The sequence below is a fragment of the Carlito syrichta genome, unplaced genomic scaffold (genome assembly GCF_000164805.1).
Source record: "Carlito syrichta isolate Samal-C Ts95f unplaced genomic scaffold, Tarsius_syrichta-2.0.1 Scaffold126439, whole genome shotgun sequence".
Taxonomy (NCBI): domain Eukaryota; kingdom Metazoa; phylum Chordata; class Mammalia; order Primates; family Tarsiidae; genus Carlito; species Carlito syrichta.
This window is the reverse complement of record NW_007070535.1, coordinates 610,299-627,389: the sequence shown is the minus strand read 5'-3', so window position 1 is coordinate 627,389 and position 17,091 is coordinate 610,299. Positions and strand designations below refer to the sequence as shown.

Sequence of the window (17,091 nt, the reverse complement as noted above, 5' to 3'; positions counted from 1 at the left end):
TAAAAAGATACATATATAACTGTTGTCATAAACCTCCCAAATATGCTAAAATATTTGATTGATTTATGTTGAGCTGAATTTAAAATCAATTCTAGATGCTCCTGAACCCATCACTTGAAATAAGCATTTGCCAGTAATTCCCCTACTGGGAATATACCCAGAGAAACTCAAATCATTCCATAAAAAAGGTATCAGCACATGCATGTTTACTGCAGTACTATTCACAATAGCAAAAAAAAAAAAAAAAAATTGGAACCAACCATGCTCCCATCAAAACTGGACTGGATAAAAAATGTGGCACATTTACACGATGGAGTATTACACAGCCATAAAGGATGACAAACATATGGACTTTGAAGCAGCTTGGATGGATTTAGAGTCTATCATACTCAAGGATCTATCACAGAAACAAAGAACAAAGTACCACATGTTCTCACTCATAAGCAGACCATGAGCATTTACCATAATACTCTAAGAAAGGGATCAACAGTAGTGAGATACTGCCTGGGTGGGGGTGGGGACACAATATCAATAAGAACCTGATCTCAAACCAGGCAAATTGGGTACCAAAGGGAGGCCCAAACTTTACCTGTATGATGACACTTGAATCCTGAATTGTATCCCACATCTTTAAAATAAAATATATATTAAAAAAAAGAAACAGGTTAATCTTTTTAAAATTTATATTATTTTCTCAAAGAAGCTGGTGAACTCACTAAAAAACAGACTTTTCTGACACTCTCTCAAATAATTAAGACCAATGAACAAGTTAAATAGTGAATGATGTTAGTTCTTGCTGCTTGACCAAGCATACTATAGTGACTTTTTTTTTTTTTTTTCAGTATATTACAAACCTTCCTAATAGTCAGTGAGAATCAACTGGCGAGAGTTCAAAGGACAAAATAAGATTTTTTAATAGTTTTCATCATTATTTTCAAAAGGACACATATTTAATGAGTACTGAACTTGTAATGTCAGGTGCTACAGGATTATGATAATAAGAAAAATCTTGACCTAGCATATCAACTCTTTTCTTTCTCATAACCAGAGTGCTAATAATGGGCCCTCATCCCGTCATGCTGCAATCCCTTCAAAATCCTCTTCATCAGTGCTTCTGACAGGGAAGTACTACTACTCTCTTTAAGCTGTGTTCAGTTGACTGCAGAAAAAAAAATTACGTGATCAAGAATGCTATGTAGTCCATGTTGACACCACCACTGCTATTAGGATTATTGATGGCAATTAATAGTTATTTCTTGAGTCACACTTTACTATTTAAGATACTGTATTATCTTATTTTAATCCTCTTTGTAACCATGAAAGGTGAAAGGATTGTTTTTATTTTATTCTGAATCATTATTTCTTACTAATAAGATATGTGCGTCTGCTGGGCACTGCACAGCTTCTCAAATCCTTGAATCAGATTAGACACGGTCAACTTCTTTTTCTGTTCTTCATGGATTTCTGCAAGATACTTGCTTGTTAACAGAACAATCGCTAAAAATTCAACTATGCAAAGATATGACATCTTCCCAAGGAATATGGTGTGATCTAATATTGAAGCTGTTAACTACCTTGTACTAGTTCATGTGGTAGTTGACAGTTGTTGAATATTACTGTGTTTCCTTTGAGTATTTAAAAGTCTTTGCCTCAGTCGTGAATTTGTCATGGCACCCGTAGATGCCTCTTTGCGCAATCAGGGAACTTTGGCCCTAAGTAGAAATAATCCTTCTTCAGCTTTGTCTTTCTATACTGCCCATGTGGTACTTACACACTATATTCTGTATTCTAATTAATCATATGCACAAGACTCATGTCTGCTCCAAGATCATCTAGTCCATGAAGTTCAGAGACCATTCCCTGCACATGCCCAGCACCTTGTATGTAGAAAATGCTCAACAGAAGTTTGTTGAATGATGTTTTTTAAAAATTCACTATATACTTGGGTAATTTCTCCTGTCATTTGAAAAGCTGTTCATATTTTCCTATTAAAATGGAAATATCTTTTTAAAAACAGAGTGGACAGTTGGTAAATGTTACTAGTTGATGAGTATAGAAAACCAATCTTTGAATAAGTAAGGAATAATTCTGAAGGGGTCATAGTCTTTCTTACTACTTGTAGTTAGCTTATTCTTTTTGGAATAAGCAATTGTCTTTAAGTTATTGAGTTCAAATGCATTGAATTCTGAATTACAGAAAAAGGAAAAATAGTGGTGAAGAATACTATAATGCAGGCTAGTATTTCTCTATGCCAATTAATATTATTAATAATATAGCAAAGGTAAGTATGGGTGGAAATCATACTTTGAAAAGAAGCGTTTAAGAGTAAATTAGATTATGTTCTTCAAATATCTGTATATTATTGTTGAAAAATCTATCTGAGGACGTATAAAATCATTTCTGTATATGTGTATCTACTTTTTATCTTTTTTTTTCTCTCCTCTTTGAAGACTGGGGAGATAAATTTTACATTTCTTTCTGCTTTAAAAAGTAAAAATTCTAATCAACCCATCGGATTTAGGGGGTGTCATTCAAGAGAATCAAAATTACACTATTTGTGAAGCTTTCTTTCATTGAGTTAACATAATAACCGTTTCTAGCAAAATATACATACATAGAGTCATTTCTCTAGAAAAACGAAAGCAATAAAAATTAAATAGGGAAATGTGACGGAGAATGCCACTGATGTGGGGAAATGTTGGGTTGGCTGCCATTATATTTCCCTTCGTTTAGCTTCCATTTCCTCTGATTGACTGGAATTCCAGTCCTAGCACCAATGAAAGAGGATCAGGGTTGCCAATTAATTCACTTTCAGACTCAATGAGACTTCAAAGTACAAAGCAAGCACTGGCGACAGCAGGACCCTTAGTTACCTGCTGTTTCTCGATCAGCTGAGGTCAGCTCGCCATTGATGCCATTCTCTTTGGTCTTTGAATAGGTGTCCTGTGACCTATGCTCTCCATAGGCGCCCTCTTCATCCTCCCTGTATGGGAACCCATTTGCACTTTGGACAAGTGCTTCCTCTGCCCCGCCTTGAACCTTCATCTCAGGTGGATGTGCGTGTGCAGATGCCTCTGTTAGTGGAGCTGAGGTCCAGTGAGGCGCCTTTGCTTCATCCTTCCGTTCGTCTGCCATTCTTCTACGCCTTGGAACTTCTGCATTTGGAAGAGGAAAATAGTAGCTATCACTTTAGGGAAATCTTCTGATTTGATATTAGTCGTACTCCGATAAGATAATTTTGTAGCAAATCCAGTGGTCTGTGAGGGTCAAAGAAACGTGTACAATTACATATGCTTAAAATCAAGAACTACTCATTGTGTTCTGGTGCTACCCAGTGCAATGCCTATATGACAGCTGAATTTCTACCCCAACCTAACTCTGCTTATCTTTAAGAAAGAGGAAGGCTTGAAGAAATAAATTCTCCTTCTGACCAGATCAGCTAAACCGATAACATTCAAGATGGCAGACCACTCACCCTCTAAAGAACTTTTAACCTCACTGAAATATACTTTCCATACTAAATGACACACCTCTCAGGAACCATAACAGGAAATGCTGGACCAAAAAGGAGGAAAAGGGGCATGATCTGAATTCTGGGAAATTTCTGCGTATTCCCAGAAAAGACCTGGATATTTCTCTTCTTGCTTTTAATGTCCAACCCCTTCATTAAAGAAATTCTATTCTAACCCCCTAACCTCCCACCTGGTAAGAAGTTGATTTGTGAACCATGTTCCCACTTCGCCATTTTATGGCCGTTACATTAAAGCTTGCCCTGTTTGACCCCCACTTTTAGTTTTGTATACTGGCTTTGCAACACTGGAGAGGAAAAAACCCATTTTGGGGGCCAAATTGACTTTGTAGGTGACAGTTGTCAATACCTTGAATTTTACAGACTGTTGCTGAAATATTTTTTTAATAGACCATCACCATCATCTACACATACTCGTCTTTTTTAAACTAGTGATTGACATCCAGGTACACATCTTAATTAATGTTTGACATATGGGTCTTAAATGTTGACTAAATGGTTGAGTCCAGGAATCCTTCAGCATAGAGAAAATCTGCAGTATGAGAAAATGGGATAGAAAAAGGAAAGAAGAAGAATGACAGAAGGGAAATTCTACATCATGGAAAATTATTTCATGTTCTCTCTTAAAAACACGACTTCTGGTGAAACCTAGAAAAAACACTAGGTACATATTAGACCCTTCAGTTTCAAGGGTGTTCAATGCAAGCCAGAGGTAGATTTGCTTTTCTTGCTATAGTGAATTAGGAGAAAGGTAGTTTTAATTTTTCAACAAACTTCCTGCACCCAATCTATAGTTTAAGAGGGTATGCCATTTCTATTAATATAAGTCTTACAGAGAAAAAGGATATAAATATAGTCTTAGGCTTACGTCTTACCTTATGGCATTATTTCAAGCTAAGTCAAATAAGATCTGAGAAAGTTAAATCATTGTCATGTACCAGGAAGTTGTAAATTATAGCAAAGGATGAATTGGTCGTGGAGGAGGTGTTCTATCCATGTTAACTAAATGGCAGAGACAGCATGAACTTCTCTTATAAGCTGATGCTACTAAGTTTAGAGATGTAATTGATGAGAGGTGATTCATCCCTCAGTTTTGGAAAGCTGTTGCCAGCAATGTAGCCTCATTGTTGGCTTATTGTCCCCACAGTACAAGTGACAACATAGGCAATGACTATCTTTGATGAAAATTAAGAACATTTTCCTTTTTTCAGAAAAGTAACTCAAACAAAGGCATCCAGAGAAGCAAGCAAAAATTTTATTAAGGCAAGTCTCCTTCTTACTACCAAGCTCTGTCTGGAGATACTACAAAGAAATCAAACTGTTAAGAAAGTAAGTTATCTTACTAGATTAGTAACAAGCATCTGTCTGTTTTTTCCTGAATCTTGATGCTATCCTCAGCTCCCTCTGTTTTCTCTTCATACCAGGAAGAGCTGGATGAATTAATTCATTGAAATTAATTTGACCATACACTAAGCCTCCTCCAAGACTGTTTCCCAAAAGGGTTATATTTATCCTCCCTAAGAACACATTTAAACAGGATGTAAGAAGTTTAGCTTTTAAAACATTGGTTGAAGGGCCTGTGAATTAATCAGGGACATCCCTACCTCACCAACTATGTGCAAAGAACTGTATGCATAAGAGAGTTTTCTTATCTGTAAAATGACAAAGCTTAGTTTTCTGGTTTGTTACCAAGTTTAAACAGAATACAGTAAGGAGTTCCACACAGTCCCTGGCATGCTTGATAAGTCGTAGTTATTACGTTTGTTATGGTGTTTATAACTGTACCAGCAATCATTGCATATAAAACAGTTCAAGTATTAGGCTGATGCATACGTTTTCAGCATTTGTTTTGGCATGGCATAACTGCGGTGCTGGGAGTTTATCATTTGTCATTTGGAGGGATAATGATGTACTTGTGAATACGCCTTGCATTTTGCAGTTTTGACGAAAGTTAGTGCTATCTGTGGGATGAAGAAGATGGAGTGTCAAGTGGAAAAAAACAAACATTTTCGACATTCTGTTTGAGCTTCCCAGAGGAGTAAAGGCAGTGGAGGCGGCTTGCAACGCTCATGCTGTGGATGGGGAGGACGCCAACGGGAAAGCACAACAAGGAAATGACTCTGTCATTTCAAAGAGGGCCACTTTGACCTGAGTGATGCTCCACGTTCAAGAAGACCTTCAGACTTTGGTGAAGACCATCTAAATACTTCAATCCACCACGACCCACGTCAGTCAACCTGAGAATTGGCAAATGTCATGAACTGTGACCAGTCAACCATCAGGCAACATTTGCATTCCACGGGCACGTGGGGAAACGCTACGAACTTATGCATCAACCCAATAGGTTTTCTGGCATCACTGGCATAAGGCACAGATCCATGAAAACGTGGCAGGTACAATGAGAATTACTTGTAAATCCATCCCCAGAGAGTGTGTAAGACCGAATGACTGTCCCAAGACAGGCACGGCAAATGTATCAGACATGGGAGCCTAATGGAGGAGAAACATGCTCAGAATTAACTTCTTCATCCAAAAATGAGTTATGTCCTTTATAAAGATTATTCTACAATTTCCTATACTCCATTCTGCCATTGTCTTCCAGTTAAACATCAAATGTCTAATTGAGGGGTCTAAGCATTGCGTTTCTTCGGAGTTGTGGCATCTTATATGTAAAGCCGGGCTCGGTGGCTCAGCCTGTAATCCCTTGCTTCGGGAGGCTGAGGTGAGTGGATCGCCTGAACCCGCGGGTTCAAGACCCACCTGGGCAACTTGGTGAGACCTCATCTCTACAGTAAATCAAAAAAAATAGCCGGGCGTGGTAGTGGGTGCCTGTAGTTCCAAGTACTTGGAAGGCTGAGGCGGAAGGATCGCCGGAGACCAGCGGGTCCAGGCTGCGGTGGCCGGGAGCGGCCACTGCACTCAGTCTGGGTGATAGAGTGAGACTCCAACTCAAAAATAAATAAATAAATCAAGGATAGAGGAAATTATCTAGATTCCACTTGTGACCTTTTGGATCACAACATTTTAAGAGATTCTTACATTCCTCTGAGTCCCAATCTTTACACGCCTTGATTTCTGTACTTTTCATTTACCAGAACAGTTTAATTGAAATTTTTGTATTCTTATATGGCCCAATCTATTTTGTGTACACGATGAATACTTTAAATTTTAAAATGTCTCATTTGTCTTAGCAATGTTGCTTTTTAAAATTAAAAGGCCTTATATTTTTAAAACAGTTTTAGTTTTATAGAAAAATTAAGCAGATACTACAGAAAGTCTCCATGTATCCCCCAAAAACAATTTCTCCTATTTTGAACATCTTACATTAGTATGGTAAACTGATTATAATTAATAAACCAATATTGATACATTATTATTATTAACTAAAGTCCATAGTTTATCTAGGCATTTTAGTTTTCATCTAATGTCCTCTCTTTGGGTTTCAAGATCTTATTGAGGATACTACATTACACTTAATTTTCCTTGGTTTCCTCTACGACCTTGATCTTGATTGTTTAGAGGGGTATTGGTCAGTTAATTCATAGGATACCCCTGTATTAAAATTTGTCTGATTTTTTTAATTGATTAGTCTTAGGTTATGTGTTTTGGGGAGGCAAACTACAGAGATAAAGTGCCTGGGAGATGCTGAGCTACAGGGGTATGTACACGAGGCTTCCAAGAGCTTTTGAGAAGCTTCAGGAAATCTGAATCTCAGGGAGAGGCAGCGATGTGCAAAGCATCCCGAACCAATTGGCCACAGAACCCTTTTTCTGCTGCCATATTTACTAACATCTCCAAGAGCATCTGGGAAATGTTTAGGTTTAAACTTTAGTCCATGTTTTACTCTGGGAGTTCGAGCCACTAGATATTTAAAGGAAATAAAACAATATAAGAACCCACAACTCTCAACTAAATTTGCCTCCTCACAGGCCCCCAACATCAGACTTTCTAGAACAGATTTCCCAGGGATCAAAAATCTTCATCTTGAACCTAATAAATCAATGCTTAAATAGGAGGAGCACTACTTGGTAATCACCCACTTAAAATAATAAGAAAATTTGTTTTCAAGCAGCTAAGCATTTACTAAGTGATTCCTTACTCTTTAATGCTTCAGAGTTTTGGATTTTTTTTAAAAAAATTAATCAATAAAAACTAATTTTGGAAGAAGAAAGGAATGGCTAGCTACACTGATTTCACTTAATACTAGAGGCACAAACAAATAGAACTTATTACCTAAAAAGCATCATCTGACTTCCTGATAAGACTATTCAGGTAATACATACTCAAACGTATGCAAGTTAATCAGATATCACTTTCTCATTTGTTGAGCTTTTTGAAATGTAGATAGTCTAACCATTTATTAAGTAATGATAATTTTAGGTGATTGCAAGCTAGACTTAGCATTGCTTTGACAAAACTACTTTGACCAAAAATAAAATTTAGCAAAATTGTTTCTGCTCCAGGGAAAAGTTCTTGAACCAAAGGGGACATTATCTGGCCACACATATTTGTAATCACAGCATGATACTATCAAAATAACAACCACAGGATGATAAATCTCACTTAAACTTGTAATCAAAGTTTTGGTGTAACAGATTATCTCCACTGTTCAAAATGGTATTTCCACCATAGTCAAAAGTGACCGCTGCCCCCTTTAATTTCTTCTTCCTGAGATAATGTTATTTTTACCCAAATCTCTCTGAAAACCACGTGACTGTGGAATTAAAGAAGGTTAAAAAGTTAAGACAAGGGCAAATCCTCCCAAAATCTATAAAAGAAACTTGTGAGACACAAGAAATTGTAACATTCCATTCCTACCGTGTACTGGGAAAGACGCTCCTCTCTCCAAATTACAAAAGATCCCAGATCTTTTTTTTTTTTTTTTTTGAGTTGGAATCTCACTCCGTCGCCCAGACTGGAGTGCAGTGGCCGCTCCCGGCCACCGCAGCCTCGACCCGCTGGGCTCCGGCGATCCTTCCGCCTCAGCCTTCCGAAGTTGCCGGAATTAGAGTTGCTGGAATTACAGGCATGCACTACCACGTCCGGCTGATTTTTTGATTTATTATAGAGATGAGGTCTCGCTGCCCAGGAGGGTCTCGAACCCGCGGGCTCAGCAATCCACTCACCTCAGCGTCCCAAAGGCGCGGGATGACAGGCTGAGCCACCACCAAGCCCGGCTAAGATCCCAGATCTTAACTGCTCTTAACTTCCAGACAGCTGGGCTTCTACCCTACAACCTCTGGTTTGATAAAGCAAACCAAGAAGCTACCTGAACTCTTCCTCTTTTCTGCAAAGCTCAGCTTGATAACTTAAGCAAGGAAAGACAAGACATTAATGTACAACTTACACTCTACTGCAGTGGGACCCTTCCCAGTGAGGATTCAACATGAATGCCGATATGACTGGGGTTACAGTAATGTGTAATATGGACTTTAAAAAAATGTTATTTCAGCCGGGCTCGGTGGCTCAGCCTATAATCCCGCGCCTTGGGAGGCTGAGGTGAGTGGATTGCCTGAGCCCGCGGGTTCGAGAACCGCCTGGGCAACTTGGCGAGACCTCATCTCTACAATAAATCAAAAAAATTAGCCGGGCGTGGTCGTGAGTGCCTGTAGTTCCAGCTACTCGGAAGGCTGAGGCAGAAGGATCGCCGGAGCCCAGCAGGTCGAGGCTGCGGTGGCTGGGAGCGGCCACTGTACTCCAGTCTGGGCGACAGAGTGAGACTCCACTCAAATAAATTTTTTTTATTTCAACATGTAGGGTTTTTTAAAAAGAAAATCCAGGAAGTTCAAATTTTTATTTATATCAGGATAAGCTATTTCACTTGACTTTATCATATCATGAATGTTATGCTGCATATGATGGGGCCCTAATATTCATTCCAATTAAGATATACAACTAATCAAAAAGGCAGGAGAAAATCTTCTGCCACTAGAAATGTTAGTTATGAACCTAAGTGGTGAGCTGTGGTCTTTTTTACCCTTGTTATTAAGTTAGTCTTGATAATTGAGAGTTTTCTAAGGACAAATTTATTTCTGCTTCATCAAAAGCTAAACCCTCTAGTTCTTAATAAGTCTTAGATCTGATTCTCCCATTCAACGTCCTTGGCAAGAGCATGCACATTTTCATAATAGTTTCTGGACCACTGATCACTGCAATACTCTGGCTCATTTCACTAGTGGATAATTATGAAAAAATATAAGATGATTTAGTGTTTACTGACTTGCCACTAACCTTTGATTCCAATGACATGAGCCAAAACCATGACTTGGTATTGGAGTCTCACTCCGCTGCCCAGGTTGGAGCGCAGTATACGCTCATGGCCAACCCAGCGTCAACCTGCTGGGCTCCACTGATCCTTCTGCCTCAGCCTTCCAAGTAGCCAGAACTACAGGCATGAGCTACCATGCCCGACTAATTTTTTTGATTTATTATGGAGACAAGGTCTCACTAAGTTGCCTGGACTGGTCTCAAAGCCATGGGCAGTTCACTCACCTCGGCCTCCCAAAGTGCTAGGATTACAGCCTGAGCCACCGAGTCCAGCCTTGATTTTTAGCATCTTGATTGCAACATCAATAACTATATTTCTAGTGCACTGAGATTTTCTTGTGTTTAAATGCATCTGCTTTTATCATTTTCTAGGCTTAACACTGTAATTTCAAAATTCTAGAATTTTACGTATTTGTTTAGATACTTGAAGGAATTCCTCTTTTTATGTGTATAAAAAAAATTTGTATTTGCCCACAGGCAGCCCAAGAGCCTGCCTCCAAATCGGTAAAACCACTGTTGAAACCTTGTTTTCTGTGATGTGACTGTCCTTGTATAAGGATCTGCACAACAAATTAATTTTTATCAGAAATAAGATGAGCCATGCTTTCTTTAAGCTCTGAGCCCCTCTCCATCTTGGAGAGGTGAATCTACCTTTTCTTTCCCTAATATACTTTCTAAATAAACTATTTTTCTTAACTTAAAAAGAAAAAAGAAATAAGATAACATGTATTTTGCTTATTTCTGTAATTCTTACACTCTCAGGTAATATTCTTGTCCCCATGTTTATTTTATTTATTTATTTATTTATTTAGAGTTGGAGTCTCACTCTGTCGCCCAGACTGGAGTGCAGTGGCCGGGAGCGGTCACCTCAGCCTTGACCTGCTGGGCTCTGGCGATCCTTCCATCTCAGCCTTCTGAGTAGCCAGAATTACAGGTGTGCGCTACCACGTCCGGCTTATTTTTTGATTTATTGTAGAGATGAGGTCTCGCTGCCCAGGCGGGTCTCGAACCCGCAGGCTCAGGCAATCCACTCACCTCAGCCTCCCAAAGGAGCGGGATTACAGGCTGAGCCACCGAGCCCGGATCCCACATTTATTTTAAATTGCCAGAAACTTCAGTGCTTGACTACAGTATTTACCATCTTCAGAGTCTCAGGTATTGTGTTCTGTTCCTTGTTTTATATATGATTTAATTATAAAACTTGTCAATTTTTTTCCTGAAACCAGGCAGGATATGCACAGTCCGACAAGTAAGTTCACGAACTTGTCACCACACACTTACGTTGGTAGCGGTGTACAAACCACTCGGTAAGGTTTCCTAACCTTTGTATGTAAGTGTCTCACAGCTGTGTTTGTGTCGACTTGTGGCGGTGTCTTGCTGAATATTGTTGTTGAATGTTTTTGTGTCATCATTATTGTTGTTGAATGTTTTTGTGTGCTGTTGCAAGAATGTCGGAGCTGGATTAGAGAAACAAACATTAAATTTCTTGTCAAACTTGGCAAGAGTGGGAGTCAAACCAAGGACACATTAGTTCAAGGTTAGGGGAATAATGCCATGAAGAAAACGGCAGTGTATAAACAGATTAAACATTTTTCTGAGGTGAGAGAAAGCATCACTGATGAAGAGGTCAGGGTGGCCAGTAACAAGCAGCACTGATGAAAACACTGCAAAAATTTGTTGAATTGTGAGTCAAAATCATAAGCTGACTGTGAGGAGCATAGTAGACAAAATAAGCATCAGAAGAGAAACAGGAGAATCTGAACTGAAAATCTTGGTATGAGAAGTGTGCAAAAATTTTCTCAAAAGAGCTCTTACATCAAGAGAATGCACCAGCTCATACAGCACTGTCTGTGAGGAAGTTTTTAGCCAGTAAATGAATAACTGTATTGGTATATCCTCCCTATTCACCTGATCTGGTCTCTGATGACTTTTTTCTTTATCCAAAGATAAAGAAAATATTGGGAAAAAAAGACATTTTGATGGCATTCATGGCACGAAGGATAATATGGAGACAGCTCTAATGGCCATTCCAGAAAAAGAGTTCCACATTTGCTTTGATGGGTGGACTAGGTGCTTATATCTGTGCATAGCTTCTCAAGGGAGTACGTCAAAGGTGACCATAGTGATATTCAGCATTGAGGTATACAGCACTTTTTCTGGGACGAGTTCATGAACTTAAATTGTTGAATAGATTGCCTGAGCCTGTGGGTTCGAGGCCCGCCTGGGCAGCGAGACCTCATATCTACAATAAATCAAAAAATCGGCCGGGTGTGGTAGCGCACGCCTGTAGTTCCAGCTACTTGGAAGGCTGAGGTGGAAGGATCACCAGAGCCCAGCAGGTTGAGGCTGCGGTGGCCGGGAGCGGCCACTGCACTCCAGTCTAGGCAACAGAGTGAGACTCCAACTCAAACAACAAAAACAAAAACAAAACAAAAAACATTGTATGTCATAAATAAATACATATTGCCTTCTATCATTTAACTTTAGGGTTAGGTTCTTTCAAGAAAATTATACAATATTATTTAGCACACAATAGTTCTTATATTTTCAAGTAAAGTAAACAAAATACAAGATAGACAAGAATCTTTTTTTACACAAAATGTTTTCTTTTTCATTTTAATTAATACTTCAGTTCTTTTGGATAGGTTATAGGTTAACAAACTCTAGCAGAATAATCTGATTTCTTGGAATAAATAACATTACTTAGTTTTTTAAAGAAATATTTCTTTCAGCCTGTAACCCCAGTACTTTGGGAGGCCAAAGTGAATGGAATGCCTGAGCTCACTGGTTCGAGATCAGCTCGGGTAACTTGGCGAGACCTCGTCTCTACAATAAATCAAAAAATTAGCCAGGTGTGGTAGCGTGTGCCTGTAGTTCAGGATCGTCAGAGCCCAGGAGGTAGACGCTGGGGTGGCCATGAGCATGCCACTGCACTCCAGCCTGGGCGACGGAGTGAGACTCCAACTAAAAAAAAAAGAAATATTTCTTCTTTGTCCATCTTCCTTGAAATAATCTTTAAATTACCATTCAAGGAAATGTGGTTAAAAAGTGAATAGTAACTTTAAAATGACAAACGACTTATTATATTGGAGATGGTCAAATAATATACTTTTGCTGGTTGTCTCTAAGTGGTATAAAACTGTATGTGCACTTAAAACTTATCGCACTTAACATCAAATTTAAAAGAGAAGCATTTTGGCTTGACTCTCTATCTATCATTGCATTGCTTTGAATACTGGACATGAAAAAAATAATTTGGTATATACTCTGATTGTTCCTGCACTTTGTTTTTTAGAACATGTAGTGAATACACACTTTTTTAAAAAGTATATAAAAAAAGCAGTTCCTGCTCACATAAGGCTTGAGGGCTTGCAGATACAAGAAAATAAGGCACAGCTGTCACATTTTCTATATTTCCTAAAGTGGAGAAATAAGAAGTAAGCGGAAATGCCCAGGAAAAAAAAAAATCCCTGATAGCTCTGCTGTCAATCGGAGTGATTGATGAATTTACTTTCTCTGGGCAGATTCAGCACTAAAGATGCAAATCTAGAAAAGAAACCACTTTCTAGTTTTCTACCTACTTGAAAATGTGGAAGTTTTCATGTCTTTCCTTCCAAGTCTGAAAATCTTTATGCAAAAGTAAGATGCAGAAAATCAAAACATGATAGCAATATACAAAACCATGAAAGCACCATTTAGTCATAAGCTGGGTTTCAAATATTTACTAAACATTGCACAATGGGTAACAGGAGAATGGTTTCAAATCTAATTTTCAGGGCTGTCATAGTCGAAGAACTGAAACTCGAGTTCTAACTCTATTTAGGGTATATGAAAAAATAACACCAAGAAAAACAAACTACTGGACCTGAATAAGGCTGAGTGGCTATAACACAGAACATGTGATATTTAGTTTTAAAAATATCTTAAGATAAACTATTTCAACCCTGTCCAAAAATGTTTTAAAATCGTAAGACTAAAAAGCTCTTTGGTGGTCATCCATTCCTGCGTTTCTTCAAGAGCTTTCAATTACCTCCAATATAGAGCTAATATGTTAAAATTCCTAGGTGTGAAATTTGCAAATTGATATTTCAACGTGCTCAATAGATAACTCTGATACACTAAAGCTTGAAGACTCGTACTTCCAGCCAAGTCTGCTACACAGGACTTCGGAAAAGAACGAGGAGTGATACAAATACAAACTTTAGCCGGGCTCGGCGGCTCAGCCTGTCATCCCGCGCCTTTGGGAGGCTGAGGTGAGTGGATCGCCTGAGCCCGCGGGTTCGAGACTCGCCTGGGCAGCGAGACCTCATCTCTACAATAAAGCAAAAAATCAGCCAGGCGTGATAGCGCATGCCTGTAATTCTGGCTACTTGGAAGGCTGAGGCGGAAGGATCGCCGGAGCCCAGCAGGCGAGGCTGCAGCGGCCGGGAGCGGCCACTGCACTCCAGTCTGGGCGACGGAGTGAGACTCCAACTCAAAAAAAAAAATACAAACATGAAATGGCCCCACAGAACAGCTGACATGAAGGGTTAAGGCAATTATGTTGCTAGAGCACATGCACCTATTCTCACAAATAAAAGTTGAGCCTTTCAATTCCTTTGTCTAAGACGTTTATGATGAGCCGATGGAGTTCAATCATAAGACAAACTGCTTGTGTTCTAGCTTGGAGGGAACAAGGCAGTGCCCTGTTGTACCTAAACCTACTTGAAAGAGGCAGAAATAACTTCGAAGAATGTTTTAAATTACCCGTTTTCTATAGTAAAACGAAAACCAAAAGGAAAAAAATCCTACTTCATGTCGTGAAAACAATGACTAGTAAGTAAGATGTCTACCAACATCTTCTAATTGTTTTTCAGAATACTGATTTTAGAAGCTCCTTGACATTCATTAACGGTTTGTGACAGAAGTATGCTTACTTTAAAAAAAATCTCAAAATGAGTTACAATATTCTTGATCTATAAGATCATTCTGGAGACAAATGTGGAATAACAGGCAGGATGCGAAAGTGTGGTAGATAGCTCTGAATTTATAAAATTCTCAACGAAATAACTGAATGATTTAATATCTAGATAACTGAGATATGAGTGCTGAAAATGGCATTGAGTAAAGCACAACATTTTCTCGTGGGATTCCCAACCACAAATTTCGCTATTTTTCTCTGGATTACGATATTAGAAAGATCACACAGCACAGAAATAGTCACTGATGATGTTATTAGGCAGCATTAACTACTCTCAAAAATTGGCAAAAAGAAACAACGAAGTCTTGGAAAATCTAAACGAAAAGTACACTGTGTGCCAGACAGGCATGTCTCCATTTTTATAATGTGGTTGGCACAGAAAGTTCTAGAATGTTTTCTATAATGTGTCTGCCCTATCATCATGTAATGCGCCAGGTCAATCAAAACACTGGGCTTATAATTTTGTGCTGCTACATATCCAAAAATTAACAAAAGAATAAAATAACAACAATTAAGCACATGAATATTCTCTTTTTCACATAGGCTCAATTATGCCTTGTACTATTACTATTCACACCAGTCCTACAAAACAGAAACTTCTGTTTTTGTTCCTAACAGTATTAGAAGCTTTTGCAGAATCCATATTTTTGCTTATAAATGCTGACGAGTTCTCAGTGTAAATGTCTGCTGATAAGCTGTCTGCAGCCCTGTATTCCTTCTCTGTCTTTGCAAAACTGAGGAAAAAGTTCTCGATGATATGGAAAAGGGCAGCTGAAAATCTAGAAATTTGTTTCAAGTCTTCTCTGTTTTTTCAGGCTGATTGTAAAACACCTAGAAGGATGACTCATTCTTCATCACACACTATGACTAATAAAAAACGAGTGTGAAGAAAGCTGGTGGATGTATAATACACTATTTCTGATGGTGATGGACACTGAATACAAAGCAAGTCACTGTTAGGTTATTGTTAGAATTGGGTAAGATGTATAGTGTGTGAATATCTTCTCCTGTTATGTAGGTTGCCTGTTTGTTCTGTTGATTATTTCTTTCCGAGTAGCCGGAATGACAGGTGCGCGCTACCACACCCGGCTGATTTTTTGATTTATTGTAGAGATGAGGTCTTGCTGCCCAGGCGGGTCTCGAACCCGCGGGCTCAGGCAATCCACTCACCTCAGCCTCCCAAGGCCTGGGATTACAGGCTGAGCCCCCGAGCCCGGCCTTTCCTAGGTTTTCTCAAGGAATTTTTATGGTTTCAGGTCTGACATTTAAGTCTTGAATCCATCATGAGCTAATTTTTGTATATGGGGGGAGATAGGATCAAGTTCCATCTTTCTGCAAGTACTATACATCTGACAAGGGACTACTATCCAGAATCTACAAAGAACTCAAACAAAGCACAAGAAAAAAGCAAATAACCCCACTAAAAATTGGGCAAACGGCTGGGCGCAGTGGCTCAAGCCTGTAATTCCAGCACTTTGGGAGGCTGAGGTAAGGAAATTGCCTGAGCCCATGGGTTCGAGAACAGACTGGGCAACTTGGTGAGACGTAGTCTCTACAATAAATGAAAAACATTAGCCAGGCATGGTAGCATGCGCCTATAGCCTGTAGTTCCAGCTACTACACACACCACCATAAAATACTATGCAGCCATAAAAAAGACTGATAATATATCCTTTGCAGTCACATGGATGAAGCTGGAGATTTTCATCCCAAATAAACTGACTCAGAAACAGAAAACCAAATGCCACATGTTCTCACTCATGTGGGATCTAAACGGTCACAAAGATGGAAAAAACAGACACTAGGGACACCAATAAGGGGGGAGGAAGAGTTAGGGTTCAGAAATTACCTATGGGGCACAATGCTCACCATCTGGGGAAATGGGCCACCTGAAACTCAATCCCCACCACTATACAATATGTCCATGTAACTAATATGCATGTGGACCTTTTGAATCTAAAAAAAAAAAGAAAAAGAATAGGATAAGATAATACAAATAAAGCATAATTCCAGGCAAATTGGAAGTACTCAACAAATGCTACCTATTCTTTGTTATTATTGTATGACTTTTATTTGAACGTTTTTAGCAATGGGATTCGATGCATGGCTTGTCCCACGGTGAAAACCTTAGGTCAGAAAGAGTTAATTATTTAATCAAATCAGTCACTTCCAGGGAGATATGGAATGAGAAGCTAGATCCCAATATCCATCCCATTCTTGTTGTTTCACCAAGCTGACTGGTGGGATAGGGTTGGAACTAGAAAGAGAATCCAGTCCAGATGACAACACTGACATTGCAAACTTGTTCCACTAATAATAACCTACCATGTTAAAC

At 38.9% G+C, this 17,091-nt stretch overlaps 1 protein-coding gene across 4 annotated transcripts in view; it reads right to left on the bottom strand.

Annotated features, from left to right (window-relative positions):
• The window catches only part of MAP2 (microtubule associated protein 2), a 162,999-nt gene that overhangs the window by 73,526 nt on the left and 72,382 nt on the right, over positions 1-17,091 (bottom strand). For all 4 annotated transcript variants that reach the window (XM_021707813.1, XM_021707814.1, XM_021707816.1 and 1 more), the window contains one exon: positions 2,874-3,155. In XM_021707813.1, coding sequence (XP_021563488.1) covers positions 2,874-3,155 — 282 coding nt within the window. The remainder of the gene's footprint in view (positions 1-2,873; positions 3,156-17,091) is intronic.